General features: G+C 44.7%; 1 protein-coding gene across 5 annotated transcripts in view; it reads right to left on the bottom strand.

Annotated features, from left to right (window-relative positions):
* Positions 1–17,614, bottom strand: part of LOC106561395 (SLIT-ROBO Rho GTPase-activating protein 1) — a 189,446-nt gene that overhangs the window by 60,750 nt on the left and 111,082 nt on the right. For all 5 annotated transcript variants that reach the window (XM_082957315.1, XM_045688311.2, XM_045688309.2 and 2 more), the window contains exons 5-10: positions 16,015–16,194; positions 14,775–14,903; positions 8,544–8,765; positions 7,275–7,376; positions 1,629–1,826; positions 922–1,006 (exon numbers count right to left, since the gene is read on the bottom strand). In XM_082957315.1, coding sequence (XP_082813441.1) covers positions 922–1,006; positions 1,629–1,826; positions 7,275–7,376; positions 8,544–8,765; positions 14,775–14,903; positions 16,015–16,194 — 916 coding nt within the window. The remainder of the gene's footprint in view (positions 1–921; positions 1,007–1,628; positions 1,827–7,274; positions 7,377–8,543; positions 8,766–14,774; positions 14,904–16,014; positions 16,195–17,614) is intronic.

The following is a 17,614-nucleotide window of genomic DNA, read 5'->3' as shown; positions in this document are numbered from 1 at the left end:
AACTCCAAATCCCTCAAATTGCTCCTAACAAGAGGAGCGGTTTCAACTTTAAACCTGTGCCCATCCACTATGCACATCGACAGGATCCAACCTGTCAGAGTAACACCAGGGTGGGGCTAGCTTTACCTATACCTACTTGAACACACTCACCGACATTCACTGTAGCAGGCAGGAGTCCATGGCTAATTATTATCAAAGTCCCCATTCTCTTCCTCAACTCCCTGTACAGTCAACAGATTGACTGAGACTGACGGATTTAGACCACCCGAGAGCTTGTTGCCTGCATTGTTAGCTAGTTAGCTAGCATTCAGCAGCAGCTCAGTGTTGACAGTAGCTTAGTCAAAGGCCTTGAGGAGGTCCCACCATGTAGAACACAGTGAACCCAGCCATAATAGTCATACCGAGCTAATGCAGCCAGGCCATTAAGCTAAACACTAATCAATCATGAAGAGGGATAATACAACAGCACAATCCCTTTAACTCTGACTTGGCTCGCTAATGCTGAGGTTAGCATCTCGGTTGTGAGGCCTGATGGAGAAAGTAGCACAATGGAAATTTTACCACAGAGGTTAGATTGAAGTGGACAATTTTAGAATCAACCGAATATGTTTTTAACAGTTTCTAATTAGCTCTAAAGTTGTAAAGCACTGCACTTCGTTTGGAATGTGCATGCAATCTTTCCCTTTCATTTATTCAGGAGTTCCTTTACAAACCCACACAGACAATAGCAGAGACGTTCAGTATATCATTTCATACATATGGAAACCTGCTTAGATCACAACTCAGCCAAACAGACAGAAGGGACGTTCAGACAGAGGAGTCAGACAGATACAGACAGATAGACTAACTAACTAACAGACGGACAGACGGGACTGCCAGACAGGAAGTAGGCCAGCACAATGTGGGTCTCTGATCCCTTACCTTCTCCCAGAGTCCTCTTCAGTAGGTCGTGCTTGGCCTGCAGTTTGGAGATGAGATTGCTGCCCTCCAGAAACTCCCGGAATTTCTGTGGAGAATTCAGAGTGATTACTAGGGCTGATGAGCCAAGTGAGCGTTGCCTGCCCTTAAGACACCAATCTCTGATAAGGCAGCCAAGGGCAAAGGACAGAACGACAACAGGAGTCTTTTTAAAGCTTTATCGCACCATGTCCATCTTTAGACAGCCAGGAGGACAGAAGAAGAGAAAATAGCCTAACCGCTCGCTAAGGAAGAGATATTTTTGGAGAGCTTTGTTTCTGAGAGTTAAAATGCTAAGAGAGGGAATACATATGATATGCAGCATTTTAGAGCTCTAACAAATCCCTAGAAATACAAGCACAGCTTCTTTTCACATTCCTCAGATAGATTACAACTACTACAAGACCATGGATCACAACCATCCAAACTAGTCAAAATCCAATGTATTAATTTCGTAGCCATCTATCAACAGCAGTTTCCATAGTGACTGTCAGTCTGAATTTAAAGTCAGCAGGACTTACTGAACGGGTCCAATAAGAAACTATAGTTTTTGCTTTCCATTGCAAAACATTTTGCTATGTTTTGCTACTACAGTATGCACATGAATATGACCCTGCCCAGTTCTCTACAGTCATAACCTGGAGGTTACCAATAGGGGGCGCTTCACTCACCATGAAGTAGAACTGCTCTGTCTCCTGCTGGTTGGCCCTCCGTTTGGCGATGCTGGGCTTGCTGAGGTAGGTCTCCGACACGGTGGACTTCACCGACTCGGTGGAGCGGCTGTGGTGGAAACACTCAGAGACGTCGTAGTCCTCGATGGTCACCATGTCCTGGATGGTCGTCAGGGTGGCCTCTGACGTCTTCTTGATCTGGAGCGCACCCAAAGAGGATCGGAGCTTTAGGACAGGTTTACAGTGTCACAGGTGTAAACACATTCAAACACATTACACTGCCATTTGTTTTCCCTCAAGTACTCATAAACTCACTCAAGTTTCCCCATCCGGCTCGAAGGACCAGTGCTCAGTGACGACCACTGACCAAATGACCCCTGAACTCCTAGGCAGTAATGTGATAAATGCATGGCATTCTGACTGCCTTTCGTTTCACACTCAGCATGACAAATGCATCCGTCCTTGAGCATGACTCCAGACCAGAGCAATCAATTTGCATGCACTCAGAAACAATAGAGGTGGAAGGATGGTAGGGATGAAAGAATAGAGGTAGAAGGAAGGTAGGGATGAAAGAATAGAGGTGGAAGAAAGGTAGGGATGAAAGAATAGAGGTGGAAGGAAGGTAGGGATGAAAGAATAGAGGTGGAAGGAAGGTTGGGATGAAAGAATAGAGGTAGAAGGAAGGTAGGGATGAAAGAATAGAGGTGGAAGATAGGTAGGGATGAAAGGTCCTCAGTCTCAGGCTTTTAAAACTCATTTCCATAGTGGCCACTTCGCCATCAGCCCAAGTGCTTTTCCAGGAGCTTATAAATGTCAAGCATATCCATCACTTACAACAGATGGAGAACACCACAATGCAAGATTCCACTAGACACTGACAATAAACATATACTTCTTTCCAGTGGATATGATATAATAATTGTGTTAAAGCTTTAATGATTTCCATCTTACTTGCAAACAAACATTTCCCACCTCAGAAATGTCCCGTCTCAATTTGAGAGAAGTTTTGGCCACTTATAAAACTTCCATTCTGTGAGGAGGCCACAACTGACGCCCTGATGTAATATATATTTGGGTGAGAAGAAGCGAAATGACAGGGAGAGAGTTAGGAGATAGATAGACAGGAGGGAAAGGATGTTTTTGTATGCCTATGGCTCACACAATGGCAGAGCGCATGTGTTCACCTGCTGGAGTGGTTCAGAGAGCGAGAACAAGAGCGTGTGAGAGAGAGGAAGCAGAGGAAGGAGAGAGAGAAAGAGGGCGAGAGCAAGAGCGAGCGAGAAAAATGAACAGGGAGAGAGGGGCAGAGAGAGGACGGAAAAAGAGAAAGGGGAGAGAAAGGAATTAGAGATCGAGTGACAAGGAAGGAGGAAGGAGAGAGACAGGAAGGAGACAGAGTGAGAGAGAGGAAGGAGAGAAAGGAGAGAGGAAGGAGAGATAGACAGGAAGGAGACAGAGTGAGAGAGAGGAAGGAGAGAAAGGAGAGATAGACAGGAAGGAGACAGAGTGAGAGAGAAGAAGGAGAGATAGGAAATAGAGATCAAGTGACAGAGAGAGGAAGGAGTGAAAGGAGAGAGGAAGGAGAGAGACAGGAAGGAGACAGAGTGAGAGAGAGGGAGGAGAGAGAGGGGGAGCAAGAGAGAGAGAGAGAGAGAGAGGGAGAGAGAGAGAGAGAGGGGAGAGAGAGAGGAAGGCGAGAAAGAGAGAGAGACCTGGCTCTCAAGAGAATACAGGCTATGTGCACACTCCCCACAAAATGAGGTGGAAACTGAACTGCACTTCCTAACCTCCTGCCAAATGTATGACCATAGAGACACATATTTCCCTCAGATTACATAGACCCACAAAGAATTTGAAAACAAATCCAATTTTGATGAACTCCCATATCTACTGGGTGAAATACCACAGTGGGCCATCAGAGCAGCCAGATGTGTGACCTGTTGCCACAAGGATAGGGCAACCAGTGAAGAACAAACACCATTGTAAATACAACCCATATTTATGTTTATTTATTTTCCCTTTTGTACTTAAGCTATTTGCACATGATATGACATTTGAAATGTCTTTATTATTTTGGAACTTTTGCAAGTGTAATGTTTACTGAAACGTTTATGGTCATACGCACATCCTTAAAAACAATGCAATGTTTACTGAAACGTTTATGGTCATACGCACATCCTTAAAAACAATGCAATGTTTACTGAAACGTTTATGGTCATACGCACATCCTTAAAAACAATGCAATGTTTACTGTTATTTTACTTTGGCAACGTAGACATACGTTTCCCATGCCAATAAAGCCCCAGAGAGACAGACACTCTGCATACAACACAGATAACTTTGACAGGGAGGTTCATACCATAGTCAAAGGGAGTGTTCCTTTGGTTCCACATAGCTACTATACACACAGAGAGAGGAACATATTATAACTTGTGTTTTTAATTGTAAGACCCATGACTCATTCAATGTTTGAGGCACCTTAGAAAAACAGGATGGTATGAATGAATAACGCCAAGGCTCTCTTTCATTCAACTCCCCTTTCATCTACATGTGGCAACGGTTAGGATCACAACTGATTCTGCATGCACACACACACACACACACACACACACTGTCATTCGTCTCTATGTGGAGCATAAACCAGAAACAATACTACAGGTCTGGACAGGGATAATGACAGTCTGCGAGACGAAATGTAGGATTGGCAGGCAATTCAACTTCTAATAAGAGATGTTTCAAATGAAAAAAAACTCCACCTGTCTGTTTGATCTATAGTGTGGTGATTTAGGACATCTGATGATGACACCACTATTATAGTTTTACCTTCAATTACTAAGGGAACTGGGTTATTTTACAGTTTTAGTAGTTTCAGATGAAGAGTGATAATACTGAGTGGATTGAGGGTGCTCAAAATACTTCCCTTCCTTTTCCAACAGTCTGCTTTGATAGGACCAGAAGCCCTGCGTCTTCCTAGAGGCTTTGTGAATACGGGTACTGAATACAAGTCCAGAGGTGCACTATTTAGGACCAGCCCATGGGTCCAATCATCTCTGTGCCCTGGTCATAGGAGTACCTTTCCTAGCAAGGCCCTGAGCCCCCGCTCTCCCAGCCTCTCACAGGGTGTGACAAGGGAGGCCAAGGGGCCCCGCTATCACAATATGAAAAGGTGGTCTGACGAAGGCCGTGAGGCCGATACCTAAAGCTTATTAAAGAGCAGTGTTACTAACAAGAGCAGTGTGCAGGTTTCTTCTTTCTCTCATCTTATTCAACTGTTACCGTGCACCTGCAAAAAAGATAGCTCAGATGTGCGAGTGCCTTTTGAATTACAGTATGGAGAGGACCCATGCATGAAAGTCCCTCCATCATTCAGCAGACTACTAGTTACCAGTGTTGACTGCTAGGCTCAATTACAGCAGGGCTTTCAGATGGAGACGCTCACTGGAATCTACCCACTGGTGCCCAGCAGGATCAGACCAGGAGGCCTGGAGGTGATGACATGCGACTTCACAGCTAGTACGTCACCTCCAGTATAAACCTGTCTGGGGAATAGCAGGATTTCTATTCCTCAGGGCCTGTGGTGAGCAGCAAGCTAATCTCACGATCAGTGAATCAGGGCTGCCAACAGTGACCTAACACTGAGCACACATCTCCCAGGTTTTGATGTGACACCCTGAGGTTTATCTGTAGAAAAACAAAGCACAGGCTCCCTACAAAGGAGACCGTATTGGATTGCCGGGGTTTCGTACAAAACGCCTAGAGAATATTTATTACGTTTGGTACACATCTAGCGAGAGATAGAGAAGCTGTCTGCATCTGTCTAAAGAGAAGAGAATTTAAATGTAAAATCACCAGATTCTTAGCTAGCTCTGAGAAATACCCACATTGAATGGCAAAGGAATTGTAATGAACACAACGCTGTCCTCAGAAGTAGAGGTTTAACCAACACAGCAGAACATACTCTATTTCTGCAGATATATCTGCATATACACACTGTACATCCATACATCTTTGGAGGGCACGCAAACCAGACCAGGGGGCCACAGTGGGCCCAATGGGGATGAGAGACTTCCTACTCTCATGCTAATAAATTATTCATCCATGTTTTCCTTCATCTTCTCATGCAGTCAAGGAAACATCTGCAGATCATGATACCAGAGAAAAACGCAACAAATCCCAGCTTTTCACTTTTCCTGGCTGGAGTAGATCTTGGTCCGTCAAATCCTTGCCTCCGCTGTCCTCGTTTCCTCAATTCCTCTCAAAGCGCATGAACTTGGGGAGGAATTGAGTAAACAAGGAAGGAGGAAGCAAGGATTTGACAGCTAGTAATGTGTGTGTACAGTTCTGCTTCAGTGTCTTCAAATGACAGCCCCTGGAAAGGCCTTTTCAATGAGACACCATGAAGAGGCCATCTTGTGGACTTGACACAGAGCAGTGGTTCCCCATCCTGATCCATGTGTGGAGCTCTGTTTCATCCAGGCAGACAAGGGCATGCAGAACCATGTCTCTTCCTGACTCTCCACACCGATGGGTTCTGCCTGCACTGACTACATACAGGCAGTGTGAAAGCACCAGCTGGGCTTAGGTGTCAACAACAACTCCCATCCAGAAATACATCATGCCCCCTGTGGGATAGCCTGAGCCTTGTACTCTACTCTATGAAACACACCACTCACACCACAAACATACAGTGAAGAGGTCAAAAAGATACAGACATCTTGCAGACATTATGCATCTGACAAAAAAACAGATCTATACATTTTCTTTAGTTGTATAATCAAGCCGGTCTGAAATCGCTCTTCACATTTACAAGCATTCTTTCCCAAGTCATTATTTCTTTGCGAGATAAAAGACAGAAGGTTGTGTGCACTGGTGTGAGACAAGACGAGATGAAGCGGAGAAAGGAGAAGCAGGTCAGACGTGAGACAACAAGAGACAAGAAGCCAGACTGATGGACGTGATTGCACTCCCTAACACCACAGCAGCAGACAGTGTCATTTCTTTCCCATTGGCTTTTTATTTAGCAAGCACTCAGGCATGCCAGCCAGTCCGATTAAAATGTTACAGCCAGGGATGCACCTCCAATTTCGAAACCGAGAGAAGTGGGACAGTGTACAAATAAAACAGATTGTGTGTGTGTGAGAGGAGAGAGAGAGAGAGAGAGAGAGAGAGAGAGAGAGAGAGAGAGAGAGAGAGAGAGAGAGTGATTTTTTTCCACCATTGGGAGCGAGGGAGAAGACTTCTCTGAGTGCTTCTGAAGGCTGCCTGCAGTGTAGGAGAGTTTTGTTGTATGGAAACTATTCCAACTTCGATTTCTGAAAGATTTAAGATATCAACTCCCCTTGGCTACCTTCTGACTGAAGTGAACTTTTCATACAGCATTTCAATTCCTTCCCAACATGCGACCACAATGGACCAAAATGCAAGCAGATGATGTTGATTGGCGTGGTTGGCTACCCAAGCGAGTCAGGGTTGTGTTCATTAGGATCCAAATAGAAAAAACTGACTGAAACAGGGAGGGACCACTTGGATTTAAGGACTAGCTGGTCCAATAAAAAAACACTCATTTGCGTTTTTCATTGCAATACTTTTCTGTTGCATACCCTACTGAATACGACCAAGGTATGGCAGTGTTAGGCTCCCTCTTACCTCCTCGTTCTCGATGTTCAGAGTGGCCAGGCGGGACTGTAGCTGCTGGAACCTCAACATCAGCTCTCCGCTCACCGGCGGCTGCATCGCGATCTGGCACACCTGGGCAGGAAGAGGAAACACATCATTACTAAACAGAAAGTCACCACCATCTGACAGGGGGGTTACTGAATCTGACAGGGGGGTTACTGAATCTGACAGGGGGGGTTACTGAATCTGACAGGGGGGTTACTGAATCTGACAGGGGGGGTTACTGAATCTGACAGGGGGGTTACTGAATCTGACAGGGGGGTTACTGAATCTGACAGGGGGGGTTACTGAATCTGACAGGGGGGTTACTTAATCTGACGGGGGTTTACTTAATCTGACAGGGGGGGTTACTGAATCTGACAGGGGGGGGTTACTGAATCTGACAGGGGGGTTACATAATCTGACAGGGGGGTTACTTAATCTGACAGGGGGGTTACTTAATCTCACAGGGTGGTTACTTAATCTGACAGGGGGGTTACTTAATCTGACAGGGGGGTTACTTAATCTGACAAGGGGGGTTACTTAATCTGACAGGGGGGTTACTTAATCTGACAGGGGGGGTACTTAATCTGACAGGGGGGTTACTTAATCTGACAGGGGGGGTTACTTAATCTGACAGGGGGGTTACTTAATCTGACAGGGGGGGTTACTTAATCTGACAGGGGGGTTACTTAATCTGACAGGGGGGTTACTTAATCTGACAGGGGGGTTACTTAACCTTATCCTAAAATGGCAAAGACATCAGAAATGTGTTTTAAACTACACCACAAATGTCACTGACCCAGATGTGAATCCAGACAGCCACAGATCAATAGCTTGTAAACAGACATGATATCAGGGACCCCAGAGCCAACGACTCCACAGTAAAATTAATTCAGCGTGTTGCGCTGCTCCATTTGACTTGAGGCTGAGAAATGAGACGTGCTTGTCATTGGTTTCGGCCTATAAACATCTCCTCTGCCGGCCCAGACACAGTAAAACTGTGCAATTAAGCTGCCAAAACCAGGGCTCATTTAGTACAAGACCTTTTAATCAACCTCACTTCCACCCTGTACAGCATATAGGACTGAACATATTGGTTCTGTTAAAAAAACGGTGGTCTCCTCAACCATTAGGACAAACAGCACTAGTTTTCAATACAGTAATGGATGAATGAATGAATGAATGAATGACTGAGTGGATAGATGGATGGAGAAATGGACACAAAGAACAACGAGCCTGTGGGTCTCAATGTCTCACCTCATCGCCCATGTGGGGCTGGAACTGGAACTTGATGGGCGGGCAGAAGGCTGTGGGGTACAACTCCATGAAGCGCTGGCGGTCGCTGCGGGGGTCCAGACTGTCCACGGCGTTCTCGATGATGTCTAGGCCCTCGTGGCGACTTGTCTCCAGGTTGTACTCAGCCGATAGGTAGGTCCGCAGGGCACGGTTCAGGCTGGCGTGGTAGCCCAGATCACAGCACTGGTAGAGGGGAAGATGAGACTGTACTGGATCAGGATGCCCCGTTTACTGCAACGTCTGACAACCTGATGAGAAGCTTCTAAAATGTCAAGTCCAGCCACGGTACAAGGTTTGAAAATACTAACTTTAGTGCCCACAACGGTACACCAAACACATTCTGCAGATTGTCCTAAAACATTACATTTCTTTTCCAGCAAAAACACATACGTTTATGGAAAAACCAACAACTTTGTAATGGTTTCAACACGGTCAACAATGTCTGCTCTCTTAGTCTCTCGACACACTGCAGTCATGAACATTATTGGCCATTAACTGAGTAGTCTGATACATTCTCTGACTGCTGGCTTGGCCCGGAGTTCTAGAACCTGAATAATGTTCCCAACATCTGATGCTGGATCTCATTAAGTAGGACCTTGGTAAGCCAGGGCCTGTGAGTTCACACAGACAGCCTTGGAGGTGATGAAGACAGCCAGACACAGGAGCATTGTCTGCCAAGCTTCCATAACGCCTTTGCTTGTCCACATTACATTGGATGTTATCTGTCCAATTCATCAACTAGAATTTCTTTAACAATTGACTGTCAACTCTTATGACAGACTGCGCAACAAACTAAAACAAGTGTACGCACACACCCACGGACACTGGTACGCACAAACGGGGGCGGCAGCGTAGCCTACTGGTTAGAGCGTTGGACTAGTAACCGAAAGGTTGCAAGTTCAAATCCCCGAGCTGGCAAGGTACAAATCTGTTGTTCTGCCCCTGAACAAGGCAGTTAACCCACTGTTCCTAGGCCGTCATTGAAAATAAGAATTTGTTCTTAACTGACTTGCCTAGTTAAAAGGTAAAATAAAAAACACACATGCAAAACATGCAGGAGCTCACACACAGGTACTAACACACACCCTCGTGATTTACAAAGGCTAGAGAGCTGGTGCGAGGGAAGAGGAGCACATTTTTAGCACTCAGAATGGCCCTTCCTAACCGTCTGTTTGGAATACACAGTCGCTAAAAGTACAGAGTGTTCTCCCTTGTTGTCCTGGCAACACTGGAAAAATGGTACAGTACATTATTTCTAAGGGTGAAAAAGAATATCCCAGGTAGCTAGTGTATAAATATGTCCCGTTTATAGGTCTGGGTTCTGGAGGAGAAAACAAAGCCATCTGCTTGGTAGGTAGAGTAGAGAACAGAGTGGTGATATGAGAGACAGGATGGCTGACCTGCAACACACATCAGCAATTCCCAAATATTGGTTAAAGGGGCAGGGTCTTTCCCACACCCCATTCAAGCTAAAGATGTGATAATGTGTGTGGGGGTGTGTGGGGGTGTGTGTGTGTATGTACAGTGCATTCAGAAAGTATTCAGACCCCCCTTTTTCCACAATTTTGTTATGTTCCAGCCTTATTCTAAAATGGATAAATTGTTTTTTCCCCTCATCAATCTACACAAAATACCCCATAATGACAAAGCAAAAACTGGTTTTGAAAATTAAAAACAGAAATATCACATTTACATACAGTAACAGTCAAAAGTTGGGACAAACACCTACTCATTCAAGGGATTTTCTTGATTTTTACTATTTTCTACATTGTAGAATAATAGTGAAGACATCAAAACTATGAAATAGTAACCAAAACAAGTGTGTAAAACAATTAAAAATCAACAATCTACACACAATACCCCATAATGACAAAGCAAAAACTGTTCAGAAATTTTTGCAAATGTATATATAAAAAAACTTGAATATTACATAAGTATTCAGACCCTTTACTCAGTACTTTGTTGAAGCACCTTTGGCAGCGATTACAGGCTCGAGTCTTCTTGGGTATGATGCTTCAAGCTTGGCACACCTGTATTTGGGGAGTTTTCCCCATTATTCATTGCAGATCCTCTCAAACTCTGTCAGGTTGGATGGGGAACGTCACTGCACAGCAATTTTCAGGTCTCTCCAAATATATTCGATCGGGCTCTGGCTGGGCCACTCGAGGACATTGAGACTTGTCCCGAGGCCACTCTTGCGTTGTCTTGGCTGTGTGCTTAGGGTCGTTGTCCTGTTGGACGGTGAACCTTTGCACCAGTCTGAGGTCCTGATCGCTCTGGAGCAGATTTTCGTCAAGGATCTCTCGGTACATTGCTCTGATTACCTTTCCCTCGATCCTGACTAAACTAGTCTCCCAGTCCCTGCTGCTGAAAAAGATCCCAACAGCATGATGCTGCCACCACCATGCTTCACCGTTGGGATGGTGCCAGGTTTCCTCAAGACGTGATGCTTGGCATTCAGGCCAAAGACTTCAATCTTGGTTTCATCAGACTAGAGAATTTTGTTTCTCATGGTAAGAGTGCTTTAGGTGCCTTTCGGCGAACTCCAAAGGGCTGTCCTGCCTTTTACTGAGGAGTGGCTTCCGTCTGGCCACTCTAAATAAAGGCTTGATTGGTGGAGTGCTGCAGAGATGTTTGTCCTTCTGGAAGGTTCTCCCATCTCCACAGAGGAACTCTGGAGCTCTGTCAGAGTGACCATCGGGTTCTTGGTCACCTCCCTGACCAAGGCCCTTCTCCCCCAATTACTGTTTGGTTGGGCAGCCAGCTCTAGGAAGAGTCTTGGTGGTTCCAAACGGCTTCCATTTAAGAATGACGGAGGCCACTGTTTTCTTGGGGACCTTCAATGCTGCAGAACTTTTTTGGTACCCTTTCCCAGATCTGTGCCTCAACACAATTGTGTCTCAGCGCTCTATGGAAAAGTCCTTCGACCTCATGGCTTGGTTTATGCGCTGACATGCACTATCAACTGTGGGACCTTATATAGACAGATGTGAGCCTTTCCAAATCATGTCCAACCAATTGAATTTACCACAGGTGGACTCCAATGAAGTTGCAGAAACATCAAGGAAGATCAATGGAAACAGGATTCGAGTCTCATAGCAAAGGGTTTGAATACTTCCGTAAATAAGGTATCTGTTTTTATTTTTACTACATTTGCAAACATTTCTAAAAAACTGTTTTTGCTTTGTCATTGTGGGGTATTGTGTGTAGATTTGTGAGCAAAAAAAACGATTTAATCAATTTTAGAATAAGGCTGTTATGTAACAAAATGTGGAAAAAGTAAAGGGGTATACGTACGTACATACGTGTGTGTGTGCGCGTGTGTGATATTATATATATATATATATATATATATATATCTCACACACACACACACAAAAGTATGTGGACACCCCTTCAAATTAGTACATTTGGCTATTTCAGCCACACCCGTTGCTGACAGGTGTATATAATCGAGCACACACCCAGTTGACTGGGGCAGCTTTCCAACTATTTTGTTGCATTGCAACCTGTAATTGAAACTGATTTTTATTTGCATTTTATGTAATGGACATACACAAAATAGTCCAAATTGGTGAAGTGAAAAGAAAAAAGAAAAAAAAAAGAAAAAAACTGAAAAGTGGTGGGTGCATATGTATTCACCCCCTTTGCTATGAAGCCCTTAAATAAGATCTGGTGCAGCCAATTACCTTCAGAAGCCACATAATTACTTAAATGAAGTCCACCTGTGTGCAATCTAAGTGTCACATGATCTCAGTATATATACACACCTGTTCTGAAAGGCCCCAGAGTCTGTAAGACCACTAAGCAAGGGGCACCACCAAGCAAGCGGCACCATGAAGACCAAGGAGCTCTCCAAACAGGTCAGGGACAAAGTTGTGGAGAAGTACAGATCATGGTTGGGTTATAAAAAAATATCCAAGACTTTGAACATCCCACGGAGGACCATTAAATCCATTATTAAAAACTGGACAGAATATGGCACCACAACAAACCTGCCAAGAGAGGGCCGCTCACCAAAACTCACAGACCAGGCAAGGAGGGCATTAATCAGACAGGCAACAAAGAGACAAAAGATAAACCTGAAGGCGCTGCAAAGCTCCACAGCGGAGATTGGAGTATCTGTCCATAGGACCACTTTAATAAGCCGTACACTCCACAGAGCTGGGCTTTACGGAAGAGTGTCCAGAAAAAAGCCATTGCTTAAAGAAAACAATTAGCAAAAGAAGTTTAGTGTTCACCAAAAGGCATGTGGGAGACTCCCCAAACATATGGAAGAAGGTACTCTGGTCAGATGAGACTAAAATTGAGCTTTTTGACCATCAAGGAAAATGCTATGTCTGGCGCAAACACAACACCTCTCATCACCCCGAGAACACCATCCCCACAGTGTAGCATGGTGGTGGCAGCATCATGCTGTGGGGATGTTTTTCCATCGGCAGGGACTGGAAAACTGGTCAGAATTGAAGGAATGATGGATGGCGCTAAATAAAGGGAAATTATTGAGGGAAACCTGTTTCAGTCTTCCAGAGATTTGAGACTGGGACGGAGGTTCTCCTTCCAGCAGGACAGTGACCCTAAGCATACTGCTAAAGCAACACTGAAGTGGTTTAAGGGGAAACATTTAAATGTCTTGGATTGGCCTAGTCAAAGCCCAGACCTCAATCCAAATGAGAATCTGTGGTTTGACGTAAAGATTGCTGTACACCAGCGGAACCCATCCAACTTGAAGGAGCAGTTTTGCCTTGAAGAATGGGCAAAAATCCCAGTGGCTAGATGTGTCAAGCTTATAGAGACATACCCCAAGAGACTTGCAGCTGTAATTGCTGCAAAAGGTGGCTCTACAAAGTATTGACTTTCGAGGGGTGAATAGTTATGCACGCTCAAGTTCAGTTTTTTTGTCTTATTTCTTGTTTGTTTCACAATAAAAAATATTTTGCATCTTCAAAGTGGTAGGCATGTTGTGTAAATCAAATTATACAAACCCCCATAAAAATCAAATCGTAAGGCAACAAAATAAGAAAAATGCCAAGGGGGTGAATACTTTCGCAAGCCACTGTATTATCTGTATGTCTGTACTCTCTGTCTGTCATGCAGTATGGTGTATAACATGAGGACTGAGAGTAGAATAGTAGAGTAGCTCGGATCACAAAAGCGAATAATCTCCTGGGCTTTTTAATTCTCTTCCTTCAGTAATTTCCATCCCACAGTCTGTCTGGTGTGTGTCCTCTCTCACCATTGCTCAGATTTCTGTGCTGCTGCTAAACTCATCAGTTTCTTTCTACAGTTCAGACCTCAAAAAGGGACTCAGAAAATACTGCTGAAAGTCAGGGTTTCTTCAGCATTATGAGGATATAAAAAAAGAGTAATACAATTTTCTGTAGCAGTGAGATGGGATTTTTGAAAAAAGACTGATTGGGTGGCAGACAACTTCATTTGAAGTCTGGAGTGAGGGAGAGGCTTAGACTGAGAAGCAGCTCTCCGTTTGTGGCAGAATCTCTCCGGCAGCTTGTCTCTCTGCAGCAGACACACTGAGTGTTCAAAACATGATGCTCTTTCCATGACAGACTGACCAGGTGAATTCAGGTGAAAGCTATGATCCCTTATTGATGTCACTTGTTAAATCTACTTAAATCAGTGTAGATGAAGGGGAGAAGGGTTAAAGGAGGATTTTTAAGCCTCGAGACAATTGAGACAGATTGTTTGTGTGCCATTCAGAGCATGAATGGGCAAGATAAAAGACACTGCTGGGTTTTTCATGCTCAACAGTTTCTTGTGTGTATCAAGAATGGTCCACCACCCAAAGGACATCCAGCCAACTTGACACAAATGTGGGAAGCATTAGAGTCAACATGGGCCAGCATCCATGTGGAACGCTCTCAACACCTTGTAGAGTCTGTTTTGTACACTCAGTGTATACTTTCCTTCAGATCTTTAGGGTTGTGTCCGAAATGGCACCCTATACCCTTTATAGTTCACTACTTTTGATAAGGAGCCTTAGGGCTCAGGTCAAAAGAAGTGCAATATGTAGGGTATAGGGTGACAATTTGGATGCAGCCTAGGGGTTATTAACAAGAGAAGAGGGAGTAGACGCTGTTCGGTAACAAACTGTCAACCAAACATTCCCGGTTTTAGAGTACAGATGAAGGAGTCTATTCTTTAGCTTGAAGTTTCTTCCAACGGTTTACTTACGTCAATTAAATCAGACAAGTCGTGGATGTAGTACTTGAAGACGGAGGAATTTGTCGCTTCCAGTGTCAGCAGGTACTCGTTCCGTGCTTTGATTGACTTCAGCTTATTCTCTGAGTACTTGGCCTGGCGCTGAGATAGATAGGTATGAATGAGAGAGAGAGAGAGAGAGAGAGAGAGAGAGAGAGGGAGCGAGACAAAGAGAGAGAGAAAGAGAAACAGAAATTAATGAGCAAAAATGCCTTTATGAACAACTGAGCATGCTTTCATGTCTGCATGTACACAGTCTGGTGGCTCGCTCACAACACAACTCAGGATGATTGGCAAACAGGAGCTGGTAGCCCAGCTCATTCAGACGTCCTCCTTCCTCCCTAGCTGCCTGCCAGACACAGACTGTTAGTCACTAGCCAATGACAATGGACACCGACTCACCCACTGACACAGTCTTCCATATTTTAACGCTTCCCCAATCCCAACACATTCCAGGAAGAGCCTGTGAGAAAATGCTGTTCCTGTGGTCATTAAACCATTGGTCACAGAGTTCTAACATAAAACAGGCCTGTTCCTTCTGAGAATAACACAAAGCAATCTGTCTGTAAGTGAGTGTTCATAGTGTGGTTTCCATTACACACACACACACCACACACACACACACACACACACACACACACACACACACACACACACACACACACACACACACACACACACACACACGCAGACACACACGCAGACACACACGCAGACACACACACACACACACACACACACCAGAGGGGTGGCCAGTAGAAGTCTGGCTGGCCAGTAGAAGTCTGTTTCTGTTACAAATGATAAACACTTTCAGGGACACCTGGATGTCAACCTGAGTTCAAGGTTTGGGCCATAGAAATGGAAAATATATTAATGTAGAGGAGAGTATCACCATAGAAATAGAAGCTACAGTCTGAGCTTGACTAATCGCAGCTGGCTGAGATTCACCCCTAACTGTGTTTAATGAGAAGACATTCCAACATTCCCTTCAGCAACCATTATCATCGTTACCAGTGTAAAGACCTTCACAATACCCTTCTCGCACACCATCGTGCCATCCCAAACCATACTGTGCTGGCTCTGATCCTTTTCACGTTGTCTTTTCTAGCACAGTTCCACCAACTATGATGGAGGCACAAGCAGGCCATCCCAGTACAGCTTTGCTTGGCTTGGTTTGGCCCTATAGTGTGAATCAGGCATAAGTGTGCTGTACCTTTTCCTTCATCTTCTCAATCTTCTTGACGGAGCTGCGTCTCTGGTGCTTGTCTTCCAGGCGGTAGCTGAAGACGGGCTCGGCCCGGCCGATCTGCTTCTCCTCCTGCTTCTCCGCCTCCTTCAGCTTGCTCTCTGCACTAATGCTCTCCGTGTGGTACATGTGGTAAGTCTTCATCACCTGGGGGTTGGATGAAGAGGTCAGAGTCATTCAACCTCACAGTAAGAGTCAGAGGCTGCTTTGAACCAAACAAAGCTTTCATCTACTACCCACCCACTTTTCACAGATCACTCCAGCTCTACTTCACAATAGGACTCTCCTACGCCACCACAAATCAAAGGCCTCTCTTTTTATATGATGCTCTTATAGTGGTACGACCTCAACAAACACGATTCACTGCCATTCCCATTTACCATATTGCTCTGAGTTTGAAATTCCAGCTACACTGGAATTACCACCACCATTTTATTCGGGATGACAATTCCATCTGAGTTGTGTAGGAAATGCTATAGCTCTGTAATGGGGCACCGAGGGACTTCAATCCACCCACAGACACCCAATCATCCCTGGCTGCTGTAGCCCAAAGCAGAGTGCCGTCAGAGGGGTGCCAGCAGGCAGGGCCCAGATCAGATCAGATGGTGACAGACTGACAGACTAAACCACTTACACAGCCCCGTTCTCTCCCCTTTGAAGTGGAAAGCAATGAAACCTCAAAATTAAAGCAGAATTCCTGAGGCCAAGAGTTTCAAAAGACACCATATATGTCTTGGCATGAAGTGATATGCAGACCTGGGTTCAAATACTATAGCTGTGCTTGACTGAGCATGCCAAGAGAATCAATAGAACAGTTTGTAAAGTGTAAGCCCCGCCCAACTGGCACTCCAGGCATGCTAAAGCAAAAGCTCGAAGTATTTGAAAGATTTCAAATAGTATTTACTCAGATCTGGTGATACACTACATTTGAAGTGGTTATGCTCCCCATGTCAATACGTCAGAACCATAATCGAGGAGGAGTGACGCAGGCATAGTGGGAAGCATTACCTCCACAGTAACACGCTGATTAAAGCCATTTCCTTTTGTTTGACTCATTGTTATCCAAACAGAAGGGAGCTATTACTATTACTCACACTCAAATGACTGTAGAAAACATTAGGAAGTGACTCATGAATAGCACAACATTTGATTAGCTAGAATTCATATAGGGCCAATATAGGCTGTATCTCTATCAATTAAAACAATCTTATTTTCTAGTGCTCCTAAATCTCATGTGGTGCTACTAACTTTTTAAAAGTTGGGAGCACCAGTGCTACCAATAGATTGTTATATATTATTTTAGAGCCCTGGTCACAACTAACCTACGCACTCTAGTAAAGTTTTTGTAAAAATTGGTTTCCTCCGGTCTCAATCAGCTAGCTTGTTAAACCATTCAAAAGCGATAAGATCTCTGAACTTTGACAAACACACATTTCTTTCTTTCAGGATCTTTAGAGGTCATGAACAGTGTGGACAGCAGGATGGGGGCAGTACTGCCAGAAGGCTGCTGGGGAGAGGCCTTAGCCTGGCTGTCACTGTGGCCCGCTGGGTCGGAGAGAACCAGCAC

This window comes from Salmo salar, chromosome 10 (assembly GCF_965601325.2).
Source record: "Salmo salar chromosome 10, fSalSal1, whole genome shotgun sequence".
NCBI classification, from domain to species: Eukaryota; Metazoa; Chordata; class Actinopteri; order Salmoniformes; family Salmonidae; genus Salmo; species Salmo salar.
The sequence above is the reverse complement of the archived record's forward strand: the minus strand, read 5'-3'. Positions and strand labels throughout refer to the sequence as shown.